General features: G+C 37.6%; 1 protein-coding gene across 7 annotated transcripts in view; it reads right to left on the bottom strand.

The window, feature by feature from the left end:
• Positions 1–25025, bottom strand: part of Nc73EF (oxoglutarate dehydrogenase Nc73EF) — a 31084-nt gene extending 6059 nt beyond the window's left edge. For 2 of the 7 annotated variants that reach the window (XM_028311276.1, XM_028311281.1), the window contains exons 1-20: positions 24907–25025; positions 23322–23446; positions 22826–22960; positions 19609–19759; positions 19442–19509; positions 17441–17573; positions 14488–14566; positions 13943–14119; positions 12674–12822; positions 10991–11076; positions 10161–10340; positions 8886–9066; positions 8046–8264; positions 7172–7365; positions 6439–6692; positions 5885–5997; positions 4830–5017; positions 4514–4607; positions 3171–3363; positions 1826–1963 (exon numbers count right to left, since the gene is read on the bottom strand). In XM_028311276.1, coding sequence (XP_028167077.1) covers positions 1826–1963; positions 3171–3363; positions 4514–4607; positions 4830–5017; positions 5885–5997; positions 6439–6692; positions 7172–7365; positions 8046–8264; positions 8886–9066; positions 10161–10340; positions 10991–11076; positions 12674–12822; positions 13943–14119; positions 14488–14566; positions 17441–17573; positions 19442–19509; positions 19609–19759; positions 22826–22960; positions 23322–23408 — 2819 coding nt within the window. In that variant the 5' untranslated portion in view covers positions 23409–23446; positions 24907–25025. Of the gene's footprint in view, positions 1–1825; positions 1964–3170; positions 3364–4513; positions 4608–4829; positions 5018–5884; positions 5998–6438; positions 6693–7171; positions 7366–8045; positions 8265–8885; positions 9067–10160; positions 10341–10990; positions 11077–12673; positions 12823–13942; positions 14120–14487; positions 14567–15896; positions 16000–17440; positions 17574–18568; positions 18687–19441; positions 19510–19608; positions 19760–22825; positions 22961–23321; positions 23447–24690 lie in introns of all 7 variants that reach the window. The other 5 variants (XM_028311279.1, XM_028311282.1, XM_028311277.1 and 2 more) reach the window with 4 other exon arrangements.
• Between the last annotated feature and the right edge of the window lie 104 nt (positions 25026–25129).

Genomic DNA, 25129 nt, shown 5'->3' with positions numbered 1-25129 from the left:
TATGACACATTATATAGTTATTTAATTTTTAGCGTTAAGAGTCGCATCTCAAACTAATTTGAAAATTATAAATAACTTGAAAAAATCGAACTGCCTAAGGCATCGTGGGTTCAATTCCCGCCTTAGGCAATTCGATTTTTTCAAGTTATTTATATTTTTTAAAAATATGACACATTATGTTAAAAGACCTAACTAAATCTCGAGCACAGTATATGGGCGTATTTGCGTTAAAACGTAAAACGGTACATTAAACGACTTTTTCTAACTGATTTATTATTGATATAGCACATGATAACAATTAAAATAATTACATGCATAAATAAAGAGAGTAATCGCTTAAAATATTATATTTACGTTGTCATTTAAGTCTCTTTACGTTGAACAATATACATGAAATTATAGAAATATGCCGACGTAAAAGGGCAATGCGTAAAATCTCAAAATATATAAGAAAAATATAAAAATTGATAACAGCAGTAGCAAAAGCATTACATGTTAAGGCTAAATGTGAAATTTCATTAAATTCGTTTTAGTAGGTCAGAAGATATGACCCAAAAATATGGTTCTGGCCACTAAAATGGCTCTCCTGTAAAATTTACTTTTTTCACTTACGCCAGTATACGTAGGAGCCATCGCTATAATTTATATCTAAATTTCACTCGGGTGAAGCCGCGGGAAAAAGCTAGTAGGACAATAAATTAAGAATGGGTATCGCCCGACACTTCTCCGCTCGACACATTTCCACCGAAGCGGAGCAGAGTGGAGACGTGTAAATAATGGAATTTGATTGGTTATTCAAAAAACTTCTCTGCTCCGCTCCGCCTGGGTGGAAACTGAAGCCTTATTCACGTAACAAAACTTCGCACGACAACCAATCGCTGAATGCGATCCTATCGAGTAATAGTTCTATCGAAATGACCCTTATGAATACGGATTTAGAACTGTTTTTCAATGGGACGACGTCTATCGAGTAATAGTTCTATAAAAATGACCCTTGTGAATACGGATTTAGAACTGTTTTTCAATGGGACGACTTCTGAACGTCAGCGAGATCTTAACTGTCAAAATACGTGAATTAGGCCACTGGGCCTAACACTCCGAAAATCTACCTGTTCTAAAACCTAGTCTCATTCATCGTAACTTGTCATCATCATAAAAAAGCACGGCCGTCAAAATAAACTAATCAAATATCAGATTGTTCTAAAGGCCAATCTTTAAACAAAATAATACTTTATCTAATCAATGTGATAGGTATCGCAAAAAGATTAACCCAATGACTCTCTTCTAGAAATTTTGAATGAAATGACCATGAAAAATACTGCAAACAGAATATCGATAAATCCGCCACACCCAAATGATACAAAATTTAGATAAATAAACCCTCTAGAGAAAGTAACATTAGATATGCTTTAAACATGCCAGATATCATTATTCCGATATATAAAGATACAAGAGAGCAGATAATCTTCATGGTTACATAATGGGCCCAATTTCGATATTATTGTTGCTATAAATAAATTTACCTACTCTTCGAAGAGCGGAACATTTTGTATAGAAGGGTTAGGCTAATGCATTGTATGAATATGTATGTCCTATTTATTAAGTTTACACTTATCACTGTCTATATCTACACAAGTCATAAGTCAATTACTGGGGCACAAAAATTCTCGAGTTGGCAGGCCTCCCCAAGGTGGACCGACAATCTGGTGAAGGTCGCGAGAATTGGACCGGTCATTGTGGAAATCCTTGGGGGAGGCCTTTGTGCAGCAGTGGACGTTATTTGGTTGAAATTAATGAACGAACGAACGAGTAATTTACTAGTTACCTGGCGACAGCGATGTCAGCCTCGAGCCCTCTGTCGCGGCGCTGTTTGATGAGGTCGTAGTACACGCGGCCGGAGCAGAACACCAGCTTGCGGACCTTGCTCGGGTTCTGGGAAGCCACGCCCTCTTCGGGGATCACTCTGAGGAAGATTGAAGCAGGTTAATACGGGACTATTCCCACCTCTCGTTCCCACCACTGCAACTCCTGTGTAGCCAGGATCTACAGCTTGACCGCCACAAAAACCCAACCAATGAAGGTCAAGTTTGTCCCGGGGGAAAGTTAAACTGTCAATGGACCCGCATTGAAATTAATCAGAAGTACATAGGAGGAGTTCGAAATTAAGGTTCGACTTCCCTCCATTGCAAAGCGGATGACAGGTGACAAACAAAGGTTTAAAACCTTTAAGAAAAGATTATGCACCACGGACAATAAATTAAATTAAGGGGGCCTATCTTATGAGCAATTAGCAACTACCTGCCAATAATATTTTTCACAAAATCGCTTAAAAGCACGGAAATTTTTCCTTGTCGCGACAAGATCGGTGTAATAAATTGCGTTAACAGATGTATGTTGTATTGAATTAAGCATTATATCACGTTCATGTTTCCAAAGATCACACTCCCACAAGATATGATGGGCAGACTGCTCATGACTGACATCATCAGTGGAACACTCGCAAAAAGGAGACGGAACTAGTTTGAATGTGCAAAATGAAGCAGGTTAATAGAGTTCAATGTAGTAAAAAAGTCTTCAATGGTCACGATACACAAGAAATTGTGTTATTGCACGGCTGATGTTCACACTGGAAGATCCACTACGGTACAGTTGCGAGGCACTCAGGCGCACGATACAAATGTGAACGTGTCGCGATCGGAGCGCGGTATATCTTGCGGTGTGAAGTCGTCTAATTCAAACTTTGAAATAACAAGCAGAAGTATCCATGATAATGGTAGATGTAGCCAATGATGTATGAGTTATTATTAATTATACTGTTTTAATAATTGTATGTCAGAATGGCTATTACTAACGTCATCCAAAGTAAGGAATGTTTCTATCCCTCTCATGCAAAGCGAGATGCCAGGATGAGTGACAATGTAATGATCCGAAACTACATAAACGTTATACCTAGTTGTTGCAATTCACGAAAGCAAGTGAGCTTTACGTATTATGTGGTGGCTCGCTACTGTTGGTTTTTCAAGTTTTGATAGACATTACACGTACACACACAAGTAAAGCTCACTCACCTTCGTGAGTTGCAAGAACTATAGGCACTAACCCTTCAGAATTTGAACGCAAATGGCATTAGAGAGTAGCCTTACTGTATCTGTAAATAATTTGTTTCTTACCTTCTGAAAGTGGTGCCGTCCTTCATATCATCAAAGGAGGACTTGGCCTCGGGGTGACGCAGCAGCGACTTAGGCGTCATGAGGATGAGCGGCTTGCGGAAGGGCAGCGCGATCTGCCGCCGCAGGATGTGGAAGTACGACGCGGGCGACGAGCAGTTCGCCACGATCCAGTTGCAGTCGTGCAGTTGGCGGACTGTGGAGAGGGGAGATTAGTTCAACCGGCTCGAAGGACCATTTATTTATAAGTACATATCCGTCTCGAAGGACCATTTAGGTTATAAGTACATATCCGGCTCGAAGGACCATTTAGGTTATAAGTACATATCCGGCTCGAAGAACCATTTAGGTTACTAGTAAATATCCGACTCGAAGAACCATTTACGTGACTCGTTAGAACAAAACAATAATGTTGTATTGAGATAAGAGTTTATTGTTTTTGTAGAATCGATCCAATCTTCTAGCTACTTTGCTTTATTAAACACAAAAAAAATCGAGTAAAATCCATATATAGCCTGACCAGGAACATAAAAACCCTGGCATAGAGGCGCGTCAATTGCATTTGATAGTGCAACACTGAGTACAGTCGTACTTGTGTTAAATTAATAGGCTAACTTTATGTATCAAGATACAGGATTACGGGCTAATTTGATATTTTCATAAATTAACGAAAAAATATTATTAAAGGTAACCTGGTTTAAATAAATTAAATGAAACCATCAATCGAGCTAGTAGGATTTATTTTATTATTCATCAATAATCAAATTCAGAACTTAAATATTCAACTGCAATGCTTCAAACTCGGTACTTCTTTCCCAAGTCCATAAAACACTTAGAAAGTGACATTTTTTTTTAAAATAGGTAGGCTTGAAACAAACCACAGCTAATTATCATAGTGGACTGTACTATGCGATAAACATGTCAGTCAATTTGACAACCTTTGTCGGAAACATTATTCAATGAAAATATTGTCCGAACCCTTAGTATTTCTCTTCGTCAAATACACATTGTGAACCACTTTTCTTTCACGACTATAAAAAGATTTTAGCAATTTAATTCACAAAATCAATTGCGCACATTTAAAATAAAATTTGTTTACACTTTGACAGCAATAGACTGACATGCAAGGTGACATGTCAATGAAGTTTTCAGTTACTGTTGCCATTAAAAGAAATTATTACCATTAGTTTTCCGCAACATGGCGAGGGTTTTTATGTTCCTGGTCGGGCGATATTTACGATAGCTTTCTCAAAAATTTAAATGGGAAGCTTTGCCTTATTTACTTTACTTATGTATCACACGTATAAACTTCTCCGTTGTGGGTAAAATAGTAATTTTGTTCTTACCTTCATAGTCGGGGCTTTCTGGGGGCATGTAGTCGGGGTCGTCGGAGCTCATTTGCAGGAATCTTTCGAGACGGGCCGATGAGTGCTCAGGGCCCTAAAACAAACAATAGTATTTTACTATAGCATTCCATAATATCATCATAGGTCAGTAATATTGTCAATTTGTTTTATTGATGTCGTCTATCTTCATTTATTATGCTTCAACAACTCAAATGCGTGCAGATTGCCATCGCCGTCGCGATCATAGGCCAATGACAGGTCGCGCGACCCATTACAATTCGCGTGGTGTGATTGAGCTTTACATGTGTGTACTTACCATGCCTTCCATGCCATGGGGCTGCAGCAAGACGATTCCAGACTGGCGCACCCACTTAGCCTGGCCGCTGGAGATGAACTGATCGATGATGCACTGCGCTACATTGTTGAAGTCTCCGAACTGAGCCTCCCATAGCACCAGCGCGTTCGGGTTTGTGACCGAGTAGCCCACTTCGAAGCCGAGCACACCTGGTGAAGTTAACACGTGATAAATAATAAATAAATATCCTTGGACATTTTACACTGCGCTTCTAGTCCCAAACTAAGCAAAGCTTGTACTATGGGTACTAGACAACGAATATAAACATAGTTAAATACTTTTTTTTTTAAATACATACATATTATACATGAAAACACCCAGTCCAATACAAACATCAACACATCACATGATAGTAACATCCTTCATTTGTTTTTAAGAGCTTTTGTCAAAGATTTATCAAGACGATGTCAATTTTTGTTATAGTCCATCGATTTTGAAACGTCAAGTGGCGAAAATCAAAAACTAACAACCCAGTATTGATAGTAGCGCCCTCCTGTAAATGTCATAAATATGGTTGTCCAACGTGAAAATAATCGGAACTAATAATAGTGCCCTCCTGACAATGTAATAGCTGGGCTGGGACGATTCAGTGTAGGACAACTTTATCGTGGTGCTCTAAAGCTAAGCGTCCACATGTCGGTATCGTACACATCGGACGTATCGCACGCAACGGATCGTAGTATTATTTATATGGAAACTCATATAAGTGCGTCCACCTGTCCGCATCGTACGCATCGCACATCCGACACGATGTGTTTCGTACGATGCGTCCGTTGCGTACGATACCGACAAGTGGACGCTTAGCTTAAGTCTGCGACGCGGCAAGCGAGTGCGATCAAACAAATGGCATCCCTTGCCAGCGGCGTACGTGCCAGTCTAATTTAAGACACCGCCTCATAGTCTTTCTTTTTTTTTTAACTACAGATGTTCAGACGACAGCATTTAAGCCAGACACTGGCATCTTATGTAGTTATGATAGGTGTGATTTTTCAATAAAAATGTCACTGCTGTCATACCGTATTCCGAGAGCGAGCTGTTACAGACGGTGTAAGGAGCCTGGTCGGGGTAGAGGTGCGCCAGCGCGCAGTAGGTGGCCTTGTCCACCTTCTGGTGGTGCAGCACGTGATGCCTGCGGGAAACAATGCCATACAATTATCTTTTTAATTCAATATCAGTTAGATTATGTGGTTGGAAATGGCAAAAGTACAATTACAAATATTTAAACAGACACACCGTTTACGCATATACATTCAGATACAATCAAAATTAAAACTGCGTTCTTGCAGTAACGAGCAAAGTGTTTAGAATACAGCCCCATTCTTTATCTTTGAAGCATCTACTCATACACACATCAGTATTATTAATTTAAGAGTATAAAGAGAGTTAATCAAGTCCCCATTTTTGTACAAATGACCTCTCTCTTAATCAAGTCACAGTAATGTTAAATGAAATGGATTGTCAGAAACTGTAGACTGGAACAAGATTTATTAGAGCTACCCAAACCTGCGGAAACCCTCTACATACAAACAACAAAGATGTGAATGACAATAATAACAAAAGAGGATCATACCTGTGCGAGAACGTGCCTCTCTCAACATCCTCTCCGGACAGGCGGACGTGAATTCCTTCCTTCAGGAGTGAACCAAAGGCCATAGCTTCAGCCAAGGCCCAGTCTACAGTGCGGTTCTCAACCATCTCCATACGCGCCTTGAGGATACGGAGCAGACCCTTGTGGATCTCAAACTCGGCCGCGTTGGGAGGCGGCTGGGAGAAACGCTTGCCGATGTGCACTAAAGTCTCTTCGACCACTCCGGTCGTTGACATCTAGAAAGAAGACGGTTTCAATAAACAAGTTGTCAAATAACAACATAGTGCCTGTGAGCCACTTCTAGGAAACGGTAACTGTATTATTATTAAACACAACGGCAAGGCTGTTTGGTGAGCAATTCGTTTCAACCGAAAAATGATTCTGGATCGATAAAATGTTTATAAACGAGAGCACGTGACATATACACTTTATGTGTCAGACTGTAATTCACGCTGGAAAAGCCGCAGGCAAAAACTAGTACACAAATGCCTTCAGTTAAACTGAGTGATGACTTGCGATTGCAGAAGCTGGATGCGTCAAGCCGAAGACAGTGAAAAACTGACGCATATTGGAGAGACCTATGTCCTGACTGCTAATGGGTTTATGATAATTACTTTGGGTAAAGAGTAAACTGGAGCGTATTGTCTAGATCTATGTCCAGCAGTTGCCTGCTATAGATAAGTTAATGACGATGACGGCGATGAATGTAAATTACCTTGAGCGGGTCCTTGCCCTCGAAGAAGCCGGACCAGGGCGAGTCGAGCCAGTCCTTGTACTTGATGTGCGTCTCCTGCTTGGCCTGGTTGTAGGCATCCTCACAGATCTTCTCGTATTTGTCCTTCACGTCCTTAACCTCTTCGGCGGTTACTACACCTTCGGTTATCAGCTGGTCGGCGTATTTCTCCAATACTGTAGAATATGGCAAGTTTTAGAACAAGGCTCAAGGTTTTCGGTACATAATACAGAACGAAGCTAAAGAATCGATCCAATTTTAAGCATAGATTATTTTTCTATTTTTCCAGCACTGTGGAATATGCCAAATTCATTCTTTCAGAACATAATATCTCTGAAGTCATGTTTTGATCGGGCCTGCATTAGGAAATAATGTTTATAACTCGATCTAAGTTATTGGACAGGACATTAGGCAAGTATTGAAACGTCATCGATGCAAATCAGTGTCAGTGTCAATCAATCAGCTGTTTGATCAAATGGCTGTGTATCATTCAGGTCGTTAGTTAAACGACGCCGTTTAGTAAAGAGGCTAAGCTTTTAATTAAACGGCTAATTAAGCTAGTTGGATGCGATCACAGATCACAGAAACTAAAGGGAGATGTAAAAAGGCCAGTCTCGCAGCAATATGCCCAAAAACAGAACATATTGCTCGCGACAGCAATGATGACAGCGACATTATATGTGTAAAGTTTACATTGCTTGCGTAGTACTAAAGATTATTCGAACGTTGAGTACTGATACCGCAGTGGATAATGAGCATATTAAAACTAATCGTTTCGTCAGCTCGACACTGGGTTTCGAACTCGGCGCATTAGTTGGCATCTGTCTAGATCTCTATGGCTGCGACATATACACACCTGGCTTGGTGTTGCGGATCTTCTGGTACATGAGCGGCTGCGTGAACATGGGTTCATCGACCTCGTTGTGCCCGTTGCGGCGGTAGCTGACGATGTCGATGACCACGTCCTTGTGGAAGGTGGAACGCCACTCGGCCGCCACGTTGCACACGTGCATAACGGCTTCAGGGTTGTCGCCGTTCACGTGGAAGATTGGCGCGTTTACTACGCGAGCCACGTCTGTGAGAATAAAGACAGGTTAAGAGCGCTTTCACATTGAGGCGACTTTAGCAGCGCGACAAACGCGCAACAGACGCGCTGCTTTCTTCATACTAAATGACAGCGGATGCCTGCCTTCACATTATAAAAACATTGCTGCCGCGCTGCTGTCGCGCTTCTGACGCCCTAATGTGAAAGCGGCCTAGAAGTCACTTTGGTTAGTGTGAAGACTTTCAATGCAACCTTATTCAACTGAAATAAAGTGCAAAATAAGGTGGCAATGTTTCAGTCACCACAAGATAGATACCTACATTGTGATTGCTACAAATGTGTTGAAATGTTGCGAACGAGTGTGGGTATTTTGTTGCACTAATGCCACGGTCATTGGTCCTGGAAGAATCAAAACCAAATCATCCTTCCTTCTTTATCTGCCGAAATCGTTCTTATCATCATGCATGAGGATATTAGTATCTAATGCACGGACACGATCTTTTGACGACTCTTTTAAATATGCTAGAGGGTGGAGATGGATTTAGCCTCTTTCTTTCTTTCTTAGGATTATTCTTATTATCTCTTAGACACCTTTAAGCCTTCTATTCTTGTCTGCATATAATTTTTAATTTTAACGAAAAATTTACACACCAGTACAGTAAGCAGACGAGCGAGAGTGCCTGGGGTCAGTAGTGAATCCAATCTGGTTGTTGACGACGATGTGGATAGTTCCGTGGGTGGTATAAGCGGGCAGATCCGACAAGTGCATGGTTTCGAACACCACGCCTTGGCCGGCGAACGCCGCGTCACCGTGGAGGAGGATCGACATGACCTGGGAATATAATATTAACATAAGTATTATAAAGGTACAAGACTGCTCGCAGCAGGTAATGTATATGTCAACGCGAAATTGTAAACTCCGTCGGTTTACAATATAACGCGTTTGATTGTAAACTAACAGTGGGTTAGGTTAGATTGTAATCCAACTACGTCAGATTATAATCTGACGGAATTCACAATATTACGGTGACATATACACCTTAACTTAAAGGTATAGACAACAGCACATCAAGGTGGGGTCTTAAACACAAGTAATTGATGCGATTTTGTAAAAATGTATTCTGATGTCCTGTCGCCTGTATAAACCTTAATTCACCTAAATAATACAAGATCCTAATACTTTTATTATCACATGACATATAATTTTGCAGTCGAGCGATCTCCGAAACATGAAAATATTTTTTAAGTCATGATTACAAAGCAAATATAGAAGACAATAGATATTCGAAAAGAACCGACCACTATTTTGTCACAAAAATGTAGACATCCTACATGAAAATATGTTAGGAAGCTTGACAACATTTTACAATCATTGTTTATAGGTTGTTGTTAAGTGTTCTCGAACATTCCACAGATAAGAACATAGTAGGTACAGATATCAATATTTGTTGTTTCTAGCTAAAAATAACTCTCGCCAAAATCTTGGCGCAAGCGCCGGCCGTAATTTTTTATGTCATGACGTAACGTCTGCCTTTATTTTACATTTATTACGTTATCCGCAAAACACGCCCCCAATACATATTCAGCGATTTTTTGTTTATTTTCAGGCGGTTACTACGCCGCATATTTAACAGCCCACATGTTTCATTCATCGCGGTCCAAACTAGATAGCGCTAACTAGAAGAAAGTAAGTCTGTATGTAATGAGCTCAATTTGTAGTCTTTTTTTTCTGCCTAACCGCCATTTTTGTAATCATACTTTACAATGTCAGCTATAATACACATACCGAGTGGCGATTCGAATGGTTTAGGCAGAGTAGTAGAGAGATAGTTTTATCTACGTCGACCGCTGGAGCATTATGTTGAACCCAAGATTTTATCTGTTATTGGTCACAAATAACAACCAGTTAAAAAAGGATTCCCTTACCTTCTTGCCCTCATTGTCTCCCCTGTAGAACTGCTCAGCCCTGGTCTTGCCCTGCACGACGGGGTCAACGGCCTCCAAGTGAGATGGGTTCGCGCACACGGCCAGGCGAATGTTCTTGTTCGTCACGCGGTTCAGACGTTCGATGTACGTACCCAAGTGGTACTTGACGTCACCAGAACCCTACAAAACAATAGCCACACTTCAGCGATAACTCTTAGTAAAACAAAAGCACACATCCATTGTGATAATCGATTACGATACAATGACAATGGTTAAGTTAATGGCAAACAATTTAGATAAATGTCAGCGCTTGTCCACTTGCGATTTATAAATCTTGTTACGTTTTACCATATCTCAGGTGAGACACTTCAACATATTTACCGGCCATAAAATGTCATCAAGGATAGAGTTAAATGAAATACTTTAATTTCCCTTTCAATTTTGATTTATTTTATACTTTTCGATCGATTTTTTCGTTTCGATCGTCTCATAAACGTTTAAATAATGAAAATTCAATTGGAAACACTAATATTTCCGGAAAAATTATATAAAAACGGATGACTTGGTTTTGAAAAAAGTCAGTGCTGCGATTGCGTAGGTCAAGTATACTATGGTTTATGAATAACCTTTGGAGGTGGTTACCATGTCAATGACAAGCGAAAATTAGCATTTCCCATTATGTTTTTTAAATGATGAGTTACACGCAATTTGTACAGTGTACCCCAAAATGACGAAAGTCGCCAGTTTTTTCAGTTCTTCAAAATCGAACTTTAATATCAATGAAGGAAACGTCAGAAATATGCTGTCAACTGTAGGTAATTCTAACTTACGTCATCCTCGGCTTCGAGCCCAGCAAACTGCGTGAACAGCTGATGAAGGGGCTTGCGGCAAACATTGGCTAACACGTTCAGACGACCTGATAAGAAACGGGTTATTTATAACATCTATATATATAAAAGAAAGTCGTGTTAGTTACTTCGCTTATAACTCAAGAACGGCTGAACTGATTTAGATGAAAATTGTCAGGGAGGTAGTTTAGAGCCAGGAGAAGGACATAGGATACTTTTTTTCCCGTTCGAAACAAAAAAAAAAGTCTGCTTATTTATTGCCATTAAGGCGGAACAAAGTTCGCCGGGTCAGCTAGTGTTTAATAAGACCGACAACAAACCCCAAAAAACTATAAAATAGCATTGGCCTTGTTTCTCTTGAATCAGTGACGAGGCAAAGGTTAGCAAGGTTATAACAATTTTAGCGGTTGTTACATAATAATTATTGTATATTGCTATATTCAACAATATGACAGCTATTTGATACTATTCCGTAAAAGGTCTGTATTTGAAACGAGGTGAAAACGAGAGTAAAAAGATTCACGCCAGTAATTAGGCTTATATTGAATAGAATCAATAAATCTGTCATCGTATCGTGTTCCTCGCAACATAGTAAACGATTCATTTTTCCAAGAAACAATCACAGTTTGCAACATAACCGAGTTAGTACTCATCTTTCATGAAACTGTTTATAATTCACTAGTGACCCCCTTGCACTGAGGCTTTTTATGCAGGTTTTTTCCTTGAACCAAACGATCAGTTCAGCGTGACTGAACAGTGAATTGTTGCCTAACAAGTAACGTTCAGGCTGTCGCTACTTAATTATAATATAAGCCTATGAAATTAAGCGTACAACATTGTAATTAACTTGCCTACCTAATGACTGTTAAAAAAAATTAATCGATTTTGATAAAAGTAGGCGAAACATTTTAAAGTCACGAAACAAACACGTTGTGGTGTTTTAAAGTCACTACAATGTAAGTGACAATATGGCAATGAGTCCGCATTTTTAGAATAGATTTTCTTAAATAGTTGGCAGCACTCGAAGGATGCAGCTTGATTTTCAATAAAGAAAAGTGTGAATAATACTTTTTTCACACACCCCTTTCGCGAACAATAATAACATGAAGATAAAAAAATAGATATACAGGGTGTTAGGTAAATGGGTATATGAGCCGACACTAGCCCATGTTAACATGGGCATATAAATGGTATGGTGAAGTCAGAAAATTGATATCTTCTTTTGAAAGATTCTTATGAATGAAACCGAAACTGAAAGTTTCAAACTGGTCGCGTCATGTGTGGTCTCTCAACGGACGCTATGGCAGAAACTTAGATGCAACTAAATTTAATAGTAACTAGCAGTTGCAGTTTCATTGCAGTTGCGTTTCACCGTCTGTTCTGGGCCTAAGTCTAGAGCAGCGGTTCCCGAAAGGTGGTCCGCGGAACCCTGGGGTTCCGTGGAAAGGCCGCAAGGGTTCCGTAAAAAATATTATCCCATGTTTCGTGAACGACGTTGTTCGCTCGCACCGACTTGTTTACGCAAGGGAGGGGCAGGGCTTGCGGGCGGAGTAGTACGGAGGTTCCGCTAGGAAAACTATAATCAATTAGGGTTCCTTAGCAAAAAATAATTGGGAAACCCTGGTCTAGAGTATGCGTGAGTCTCATAGTATAAAATAAACCAACCTCTATGGGGCATTCCCATGATGATGGACTCAACACCCAGACGAGTGGACACGTCAATGACCTGCTTCATGGCCGGGATGAGGATCTCGCAGCCCTCCAGACCGAAACGCTTCTCTGATGACCATTTCTTGGCGAGGAAGTTCTCGAATCTAGAGGAAAATTAATTTATTAGATGTTGCAGTCACTGCTGTACTTAACTCTTTAACTGGTATAGAGAAAGTATTTATCATTGGTTTTATCGCACTAGAGTTCAAAATATGGTGGCATTTCTGACACCTCCAGGTAAAGCGTTAATTTATTATTTGGCCCATGATTCAAATATTAATCAAATAAATTCGTCTTTTACCTATCAATTGCAAATATCCATTTCTAGATTTCCCCAAAAAGATATATAAAATCTGTACCTACATCTTGCATTTGAAGTTAGCAAAAGTACAAGCTTTGAAAGAACAGCCATTTTCAAAGAGAGAACAATACGGAAACTCGTAAAGCAATCGTAAAAGGAGCTGTATAACTGTAGCCACTGTTTACACGTAAGGTCACCCAGTGAACAGATAATTGCTTCCAGCGCTGAAGTGAGACACATGGCTGCTTCCAATGTCAATGTCAACACGACTTGGCTGTCGAGGTCGAAGGGACAATAAACCTCATTGCTAAGCTATAGTGTTCAATTTTGAACGCTCCACATTTCTAACATCTTGAAACTCTATTATTATTCTATTGTCTTTTCTCTCTCAAAATAAGACTTAAAACAGTTTTCACTTCCCATAACAAACAAGGAATGTCTAGATTATCATGTTTACATAATCTAGATACTAAACATGCGTGATCCCAATTAATTACATTCTTTAATTAGACTATGCTGGCAATCAGACCGGTACAAATCTTGACCTGTGATACTAGAGACACTACCGACTCATCTAATACATCTAACTTCTTGCCAGATACTATTTAAATGTTATGTAATGAAATGGGATTGTTTTTTATTTAACAACTGCAATGGCAGTGTTTAAAAAAAGCTTTATATTTCAGCAGCAACTTTTTCAGAAACTTTCTCGAGATTTTCGATGAGTGTAAAAAGTTAGGAGACACAAAGTGTTCGTGAATCATCACGAACATAATTTTTGAGTATCATATCTCATAAAGATTTGGTAAAAGTGATACCAATCGATTGGCGATCAATGATCACGAAATCTAAAGTGTGATTGTGAGTAATCATTATTGACACATTGTGTGTTATCAATATCGAATGAAATTTTCAATACTTACCCTGCAGACCTGGTGAGACGGGCCAGGATCAGCCTCTTCTGGTCGGGGCTCATTTTGGTAACATTCGGGGGCTCCATACGTTGCCTGATCCAGTTGCATTGCTCCAACGAGTTAATGAACATGAACTCAATGCCGATATTGTCGCAGTACGCAGCTTCCAGACGGTTCAGAATTTCCCTTTAGCAAAAAATATAAAATTAATTACTCATAATTATATTCAGTCTAGGGACCTTCAAAGAACAATGACCCGTTATCAAGGTAACTAAGATCATGACCAGATATCGGTAAATTATATAGTATTGACTTAATTTTAAATTGTATTGCGGCTACCAATAAAGAAAATAATTAAGGCAATCAAGTTTCACACATCTGGTTAAATATGAGAACGTAAACAAATCGCTGAGAAAATTTACTGTTTTACTTACTTAATGCTTTAATTAAACACATAAATAATACCTAAGTTCATAATACACCAGATGTTATTTTACTTTCCCTTTACATTGTCATTATCTATTAGATTAGTAAAGTTTATTCAATTTATTTACCTCAGAGGCAAGGCTTTCTCCTTTTCACCAATGAACGTGGTGGAGGGTAGCTTAAATACCCTGTCCATGTCAGCTTCATCTAAAATACATAAGTGCCCATGAGAGTATGAACGTCCAGGGAATGAAAATATAACATTCTAGACTAAAATACATAATGACATTATGAAAATACACCCATTTCTTATCTGGTTTACAATCGAAACAGTATTATCGTTATGCATTACAACAATAAAACAAAACATGAAATGGATGTATTTGGGTAAAATTTTTCAATAACAGTTGAGAATCATTAACCCAGAACAAGCACATATAGAAGCGTACTTCGAGAGTAGTGACGTCATATCCCTTTACTAGTATTTTATCACATGACAATGAACGATGACGAGGTCCGGTAAACATATTACGAATATCCAAGCTCTCTATCTATCCCCAAACCGTGCATTAACCATGATATTACACAAGTCCAATTGTCCAATGGCTATTCACATGGAGCTATGTTTAATGAAGTCGAGCGCGAAGATTCATTGGAAACGGTCCAACGAGAGATGAGGTTTGTCCACGTGACCCTCAGACGCTTTTCAATGTCACTTAACTAGTACTATTTTTTACAAAGGAATCTAATTACGCATTATATCCATGTTATTTTTATAATGTTCAAGCAAACATGCATTTCTTACCATGCAATGATAAACATGCTCATATTTATAACGTGCAATAAATAGATACATAAATGGATAAAGGTGTTGTGCCTGTGTGGAAACATAAAACCTGTATAAATGGCGTGCTTGCCTAGTACCGTGCATTAGGACACATGGAGACAAATGTACGTAGTTATGGCGTTCAGACGCTAAAATAGTTTACGAACAGAAATCATACTACAAAAAGGCAAATCATAGAAACATTATAAAGTAAATATAATACTCCTAAACCGCTTGTTTTTACATAAAGTCAAAGTCCAAAGATTTTTTAAGAAACAGTTTGAAATAGAAAATGAAGGAGACAGTTTCTAAATGAAGGTGTTGAGCCCGTATTACGAAACGACGCTCCAACTCGATTCCAACTCAAGCATACATTTTTTCCTGGGATTAGTATAAATATTTTTCATCCAAAGGCTGTTTTTTAAGAACATTAGTAATGGTCCCGTTATTAATCCCATAAGGTAACTAGAAAGGTAAATATAATGTTTGATAGGAGTAGGCTCACCCCAATAGCAAATCACAGCAAATGTCAGGGTTCGTCGAACTACCATGCCTCAAAAAACGGTGGAATCTATGCTTGAGATTGAATCTTGTCTTGAGCGTATCGTAATATAGGCCTTCGAGATCTGTTCATAAAGTATCGCCTTGATCGCGCCGCCATAACTACCGGAGGACACCGACGGGCCAGGGTGCTTCAATGCGTCTCCTTACCGAATCTGTAGCTGTTGTGTATCACCTCCCGCGGGTTTTTAGTCGTCGAATCGATGTTTGCTATATCCAACGGGTCGAGTTTCGCTATATGGTGTCCTCGGATCTGTTTTTTAGTTCATAATATACTGGTTTAGTATGCAAGTGTGACTGCTGTTATTATATTGATGTTAGTTGTATATTTTTTATATAATAAGCGAAATTAAATATAATACATGTTCAAACAAACACTTCAAAGCCTGACAAAATTGGTTTAGTATGACATTATAAGCTTCATACACATTGTAATATTTGAACTTAAAGTTAATAAAATAACACTCGTAAGAGTGTGTTGAAAACTCCTTCTGGTGCATATATAAATATAGATACACATTTAAATACATTTCCCTCAACTCAACAGTAGTTTATTTGACAACAAAACAATGTGCGCCGAATTAAAGTACCTTGCCGACAAGAATTATTTCTTGTCAAAAGTGGATGATAACGTGAACATAAAGCGTTGGATATTATCACTATTACGATGACATCTGTGAGGGGCTTCACCTCAAAATTGTTGTATCATACACGGACGAAAAAAAAAGACAACACATAAACCGATCGGACATATTTTCTACGGGTCATCCTACCTACTCAGTGACTTATTCTAATTTTAATAGTACATTTACAATGTAACATTCAAGTTACGTCTATGTAGGATTGCAGGGATTAACTAAACAGTACTATACATTCAGATTATTCTAGTAAAGGAATATGATTTGCATTAGTGAATATAGTGTATAAAAACTATCAATACATTATTAATCGTATTAACACCTTGAACTCCTAATGTAAACAATATTGACTGTTAATTGTGTTACATATTAGTTTGTAGAAAGCCGACCGAACGTTTATTCAAAAAGCTAGTCTCAATTTTATTAATATTATTATATGTATTTACAAATAAGACGGAATATAATTATACTTACATAAAATACACATTTATACGGTACAAAAATATATTTAAACTCATTTACATAATATAAAAATAATTTGAATAGATCATAAAATTATGCTATAAAAATTATACAGCCCAAGCACCGCGTAAGGTGTTCAAATTCCAAAACTACAATTTATAAAAACCAAGCACCAAACTAAAAGCCAGAGGTACCAAATTCTAAGCCCTTCTACTAGTGTAATAAGGCGACAAGACAGAAGGACGGACTGCCCTTAAGTGGAGAGCTTGTGCTGTCACATTGCGTGTGGAAACGAAGCTTTGAGCCCTATACCGATTTAGAAACTCATATTGCTAATTGAAAATTAAGAAAATGTTAACTGGTTTGCGCTCAAAAACGGCGCCTAGGACGTTTGTGTAATCATATCTCTCCATAACAATGCTTCACCGCGATAAGAGCATCTTTATCTTAAATGAGCTAACATGATCGCGACAGCGTCTTGTAGATTAGATAACTTGTCGCATTTGAATAGATATGGTGAAAGGTTGAATGCAATGCCAGTTGACATCCCGCTGAACCTCAATAGCAATATGTTGGTATTGGAACACTTCATACCGAATCGCACGTGTTGTCTAATAACCGCCTCGTTGGCGAAGGCGCGCAAGCCGCCGTGCCAGTCGCCGCTCGAGGTGGGATCCCCGGTCGAGATGCCCAGGGGATCGAGGTGCGCCACGAGGTGACCCCGGGACTATGGCCACGTGAAAACAATCGACATTGTAATGACAGTGCGATGTGCACAGGCTCACGATACTCAAAAAGCCACACTCCGAGTTTAGTTGCAAACGGGTCACATTTTATTAGATCTAGAGATAAGGCTACCGCCCGAGCTACGAGGAAAATGTATTAGCATTTCGAAGGAAATATTTCATTTTGTTTATTCACGTAATAGGTACTTCGCTGTTCCCCAAAATATATAAGCTAAAATATATGAGCCACCTTGAAAATCAGCCAACCGTAATAAAAAAATAAAAGAAAATAAAGAAACCTAACCAAATATAACCAATAAATACAAATTGTACTCTAGTACGCATGCTAACGTGAAGCTAAAAAACTATTTAAAATACCTATGAATAGGTACTTTTGGGTAAATATCATTTTTGAGACTAGCAATTCTTTTGACATCGGTCCGCAGAGATTGTTAGTAGAAAAAAATTTAGAAGGAACACTTGGAACACAATGTAAGCTATGTTTTGTTACTTTTAGTTCAAACGGCGGAATAATTTTGTGAAACGAATAACTGTAGTGTTAGGTAATTACTCTACTAAAACGATTTTTAATATGATATACTACAGCAAACAAGTTAACTAGGAATATCTGTAACAGCGTAATGTCTCATACACATGCATATACATATAAATCTTTTGAGTTACATAAACAAACAAAAATTTTATACTATTTTGTGCATTACGAAATTTAATCATAAAATGAACCTACTTTAATTTCGTAATTGAAAACAATCACCATAACAAGTTTATCCGAGAAAAGAGGATCGCCGCAGTCGCTCGTCGCGGTCTTTTTGGTATGTAGGTACATATGTATGCAATATTATCGCTGAATGTAAAACAACAATCATGTGACACGCAAAACAACGCTTAGCTAGTTAGTTGTATGGCATGATCTTTTACGAAAGTGATTGCTTCCAAATATCTCGAGAGCGACACTTCTCGTTCGACTGAAGCGTACCAAATTTGAAATATTTCCTCATGATGAGCTCGGAGCTTGGAGCGCGCAAGCCCAGTTGGGGCAGGTTGGCCGTCGTGATGCCAAGCGGGTCCACGTCGGCCGCCAGGTGACCGCGAGCCTGCCACGCACCCGCCACCACATCGTCACTATAGCCCAAGCAGTCGCAACCACGACCCGACGACATCGCGTTCATTTGCACCAACAAAATAAGTTGGCGCCCAACGTGGGGTTCGAAACAAATGTTGGCGCCCAACGTGGGGTTTTAACAATTGATGGCGCCCAACGTGGTGCGTATATTTTAACAGTCGCCAGGTCGTGGTTTACAATTTGGACTCGATCACAATAATGTCACCAACGAAACCGCAATGCCAATTATTACACATGCAGTTGCATCGAATATAAATACATAATAAAATCTTAGAATTTCTGTCGCCTTATCGAAACAATTCATAAGTTTGTATTCTAATCTATGATTAATTTCTGATTTCATTAATATAGCCTATTTATTTAAAATAGCCGTACATTGTTTTGCAAGAGTTTTGATAATGGTGTTTTTATCGGCTTTCGTATATTCTAAAGATGGCTTAGTTGCGTATCAACTTAACACCGAGATTAACTTATCGGTTATGATTTATAAACGCAATTTATGTACGTATCATCAGAATTTAACGTTTTTATGACAATGCAACACTATCAGGTGCAACATAGCATACGAGTATGTGTCAAGTAGCACATTAGAGGAGCTAATACAAAGGGAACTAGCGCAAAGGGAATGGCAAATATGAGACTAAACATAATGTGCAAACCATAAGGAACGTGTCTTAGGTTTCTGTGTACAATATTTGATAAGTTGTAAGAAGGAGCAGTGTTCACCTGGTAACTCCTGATGATGGCCTGCACGGCGAGATGGTCGTCGATGATCTTCTCATTGATAGGGGATCCTGTGAAATGTATTCATTTTGCAATACTGACGGTCGAGTTCAAATACGTTATTACCTCTAAATCTTATTGAGTGTATTGTGAAGTTTAATCTGTCAAACCTGAGGCGATGGAAGGCATGCCACCAGAGGCTGGGACCAGCGCTGTGAGTGGCACTTCATTTTTGTTGTATGGCGCTAGGTTCGGCGGAGACGTGTAGGCGGCGCCCGGCTGCGCCCCGTTGGTCGCATTGCGGAAGAATGCATCCCACGACTGCAAGACATATACGAGGTCAGAAGAAATACAAAGTTGAGTTGCATTACCTTAACTTTAACCGTAACTATAACCTTAACCGGTGTTTTTTTACGTTTGTTATAGTTAAAGTAAGATATAGTGCAACCCAGGGTTAGTGGTTGAGTTACGTAACTTACGCTGTTATCCGACGCAAAAGGGAAGTTTACGTAAATGTTACGTAATTACGCTTATTTGATCTCATCAGTCTCACCGTTAAGGATCAGATTAGTCATATATTACTAAGAATCGGCCTTACGGCATAAAACACAGCATGTGTCTACAAGATGTGGAAATTGACTTTATCTAACTTTAGATCTTTATCCACAACAAATGTTTAAATAACACGCAATTTAGCTACAAATGTTCCCTTAAACAAAAATATTGCAGTTAAAAGAACATGTTTCTTCGATCGAAATCGACCGCAAAGACTGGTTCTTGCATTTTTTATCACTCCGAGGGCATTCTGCCGGTAAACAAGTGACACAGAAATAACAAAGTCGAGTGTACGCACCCAATTTGATAAGTAGATATGTCATGATGACAATTAGCTAATCACAGCCCAACCAAAAGGACATCAATAATGATGACGCATGCAATTGTATCTCGATGACGTCTATGCACCGTCAAACATGGCTATACAGTTCGCCGAAATTGGCTTCGCAGGCTTAAATTGTAACTGTTACACATTACTATTCTGTGTTTACTTACTTCTTTGTGAGATAATGTTTATTTGTAATCGTAACCAGTTAATAACGTTAGGAAACGTAACTTTTTAATTTTGACCTTTGGGATCATATCAATTATTTCGTCTGTGTACATTACTAACGAAAAAAATTAAATGTAACGCACTAAGCTGTAGAATTGTAACATTCTGTGACATCTAAAATATTTGCTCGTCATATTTTCGACCTAACTGCTCAAACGTTAATGTCGTTAACTTATACTTGCACAAATACATCCGCATGATGAGTCGTCAACGTAGACCAGCGATTTCAAGTGCTAACCAGATGGAATTAGGATACTCGCGCAAATTGACCTTGCACGCAAAGACAGTTTGACGAGTAACCTTGCATAACTTATTTCGTGCATAAATTGGGTCTTATACTGGTAGAAAGTAGTAGAACTAGTGGTTAGGAATGTTTACGTTGGATTTTAAGATTGTTCATCACACTACAAGATTATACGCAAAATCAATTATTATAGTAAGTCATCAATTACATATTTTAATCTCGATCTTGGTTACTAAGGTTCAGAGTACAAACTATTCTAGACACAACACACGTTATCTCAGTGTTTGTAGGCAATTAAAATTTGTTCAACCCTAGATGAAAACAAGTGAAAAACATCTGTTCGGTTCCGGGAGCGCCTATCAACATTTCAAGATACCTACAAAATCGGACTATGACATCATTTAAGAAGAAACAGATAAAATCCGAATCATAAGGATAAATTGTTATATTGTTTTACTCGAAAACACCAGAACATAACAGGTGAAATCCGCACAACAGCGATCAGTTATTTACTCTTTAAAATTAAGATACTATGACGTCATAATCACGAGAACAGCAAGTATAGTGAGTCACAATTTCCGCAGCGGACTTGCGGCAAAGAGGAATACAATAAGTTAACAAACCGCTTTAAAAATGTTTACTAAAGTTCATACTCATTATAAAAAAGGTGCACAGCAACTTGAGATAATTTTTATTAATTAACTAGCTATGCCCGCGACTTCGTACGCGTGAAAATAGTTTGAATAATATTTCCCGTTTTGCAACGTTTTTCTTTACTGCTCCGCCCCTATTGGCTGCACATTATGCAGAACACCTAGTTTATTTTTATAAATACTCAAACTGACGTGTGTGTGCGCTATTTTGATAGTAACAAAAATGAATGAACATTTGACCTTCATCTCATACATAACGGTAACAGAGAACAAACCTCGAATTTCAAAAGACCTCAATTTCTATGTCATGGTCGTAACGGGTCATTGTAATTGTTTTGATTGATAAAACTATTTAATTAAGTTTAGACAAACGAGCTGTCTTTAAACGCGACTTAAATGCATGTTCTCACACGGATTATATGTTTTAAAGCTATCTACACTTAATTAAATTAGACGTTAATTTTATTTACAAGAGAAAACGACTATTTAATACATATCCCTGGCAACAAACATTTACTCCACTTAAGGATGTCATTAAATATGTAAGCAAATAGTTTTCATCCTTCATACCATTTCTACTATACAGGGTGGAAACGTTAAGTGATCTTACTCGATTATTTCTAAACTATACAAGATATCGAAAAACTGATTACTGATTCTGAAAGTGCTTCACAAGCTCTTTCAAACAGTACTAATAATAGGTTACAGAATAAACTGTTTCTATCCGAAAATTCAATGTTTAGAGCTTCCATACATTTAGTAAAATCACATAATATTAAAAACTATACAAGATATTAAAAAACTGGTTACTGATCTTCAAAATGCTTCTCGAGCTCTATCCAACGGTACCAATAATAGGTTACAAAATAAACTGAATCCATCCGAAAATTCAATGTTTCCAGCTTCCATACATTTAGTACAACCACAGTCATGGCACTCATGTCTTGTTAATATTATAGCAAGTAAACCCTAAAACCAATGTTTTCTAAGAAAAAAATTAAATAAGAATGCAATTTACGAGTTCATTTTAAGTGTTTATTATTTAATGAAAAAATGTAATAGGTACTTCTAATATTGTTTGGCTGACATACATTTAGTATGGAAGCTGAAAACATTTAATTTTCGGATAGATCCAGTTAATTCTGTAACCTAATATTGGTACCGTTAGATAGAGCTTGTAAAGCACTTTCAGGATCAGTAACCAGTTTTTCGATATCTTGTATAGTTTAGAAATAATCGAATGAGATCACTTATCGTTTCCACCCTGTATATTCAGCTTATCACATTTTAAGTAGCTTACAAACATATAAAGATGTTTAAAAAAATGTGTTATGGATTAAAATCTCATATTTTAGAACTAATAATTAAACTAAAAAACTCACCGCATGCACGGAGTTGGGGTCAGCGAGCCATGAGTTGTACATGGTCTCCACGTACGCCGAACTCGAGCCATTGAGGAAAGGCTCAGCCGCTGTGGAACTTTTCCACCTGCTGGCGTTTACTGTCACAGCGGCATTCTACAGCAATATGGAAAAAAGTTATTCTTGTGGTTCATTAGATTGGTCAAATAATGACATAGTGCAACAGGCTTATCAAGGAATATGTCAAGGTCAAGATAATACAAATATTGTAACAGCTAAACTGCTATGTCCTTGGAAAATATACCGTAAAATAAACCATATAAAAAATTGGACTAAAAACTTACTTAAAAATCAATGCAGTAATGTAAGAATATTGGCACAAAATATAGTATGAACCAATACTTTTACAGTAAAAGTGTTTATTACTTAGGTGTCTTGCAATTTAGATATGTCACTGCCACAAAACCGTAAATAATAAGACTTATTACTATAAATTGTAGCTTATTATGTCACAAACCTGTGGTTTGTTGAGGAGCCATGACGCAAATCTTTCTGTGTTGCCTACTTTGTTTGTTGCTTGAAATACTAATCTTGCACGATGCATGTTGTTTGTTTATGGGGGCCCCTAGTCAAGTGTCAGATCTGTGGACAAGGTAATAATGTAAAAATATATTTTTAAAACAATTACACTTAGGTACTTGATTTTTTTTACAGTTTTATGTAAATTCCCATTTTCTCAATAGGAATAATCAAATGACATAATTCCATACAAATTACAAATATGATTTAAAAAAACTCGATTGCATTCTGACATAACACACCTCCCCAGTTTGGCACCCATTCAAATTCATGTTGGAAAGATCTATTTTGGTATTAGAACTATGGTATTTTTATAAACAATATAGTTCAAGGCCTAAAGTGAAATTATTGGATAGCTAAGTAATATTATGTTAATAATTTCAATAAACATAACTTCGAAATAATAATGCAATTTTTTTTTTAATTATTTTTTGTACTGTTTGGACGTGACGAGGTTAAAAAATAATTATTTAATTAAAATTAAATTAGTATGTACGTTGTGGCCTTTCATAATGTCTACTGCCCTACAAACATAGTCTCTTTTCTTTCTTTCGTAAACTAACAACTTTGTATCAGTTTCTCGAAGTAAATATTGTTATCATTAATTGTTATCAGTTCCATGGACAACACAAAAATATGATATTGTTATTCATACCTACAATCATAAAAGTAATTAAGTATTTTAAGTCAACAACTCTAATTAAAGAGGAGTTGTGTATTCCATTTGTTATGAATGAAAAGAGTATTTTGTTTTTCATATTTAGTTTACCAGGATAAGACAGAGTAATTTAGCATAATAATATTGTTAATTAGTTCTAGGCAGTTTCAGCTAGTAATAGTTACTCATAAGGTAGCATTTGAGATGATGGCCAAGGCAAAGAAAATTATAACATATTGACTGATATTGGAAAAACATGTGAAACATATGGGACACTGTTTCAAAAAATATTGTCATATTTATTTTATATGCACTTAATATGCATAAAATTTTATATTTCTAAATTAAATTAAGAAATGCCTAATAATTTTAGAAAGGAAATCAAATTTTTGAAGAAACTGTGTCATGGTGGCTATAAAGGTTACTTTCTAATTATTTATGTTAAGTTCATTCATTTAAGTGATGGTGTACTAATTGTTACAATCGAAATTATTGTATTACATGTTACATGCTTTTAAACATAACGTAGCCTGGCATTGCACAATTTTGATGAATGTGGCTAATTTTAAGTCTGGGTCTTTAAGACCACTTAAGAGTACCTACAATGAGGAGCAATGCAGATATTGATAATGGGCTTCTGGATACTTACCTGAGCTTTAACACGTTTCACAAAAATAACTGAATTGCGATAAAATTAAAATGATCAATACTGTGGTCCCGTGATTCAAGGTTATATAACTCGGTTTTCAAGAACATACAAAATTTATTAAAATGCTCACTAGAACCCGAACTAATACATTTTTCTTGCACTTATAACACACTGCGGATGTATTTCTGATTTAATTTCTCTTGAACTAATTTTTACCTTTGACACTACTCGTATGTAATCTCGCAAGCGCCGTCAAATTTGATAGATAGAGATAAAAATTCAAAGAAAAAGCATCATGCTTCACGTTCACTCCCTTCAAAAAACCTCCTTGTTACTTTCAGTGAATCTATCGTGTCTATGGCTTAATCTTATTGGACAAAGAGTTATGATTGGGAGGATAGAGCATTAATTCCACTTTGTAAGTGGAATTATTCCATTT

This window comes from Ostrinia furnacalis, unplaced genomic scaffold (genome assembly GCF_004193835.3).
Source record: "Ostrinia furnacalis isolate ACB-3 unplaced genomic scaffold, ASM419383v2 OfSCF3264, whole genome shotgun sequence".
Taxonomy (NCBI): domain Eukaryota; kingdom Metazoa; phylum Arthropoda; class Insecta; order Lepidoptera; family Crambidae; genus Ostrinia; species Ostrinia furnacalis.
This window is presented reverse-complemented; position numbering and strand designations above follow the sequence as displayed.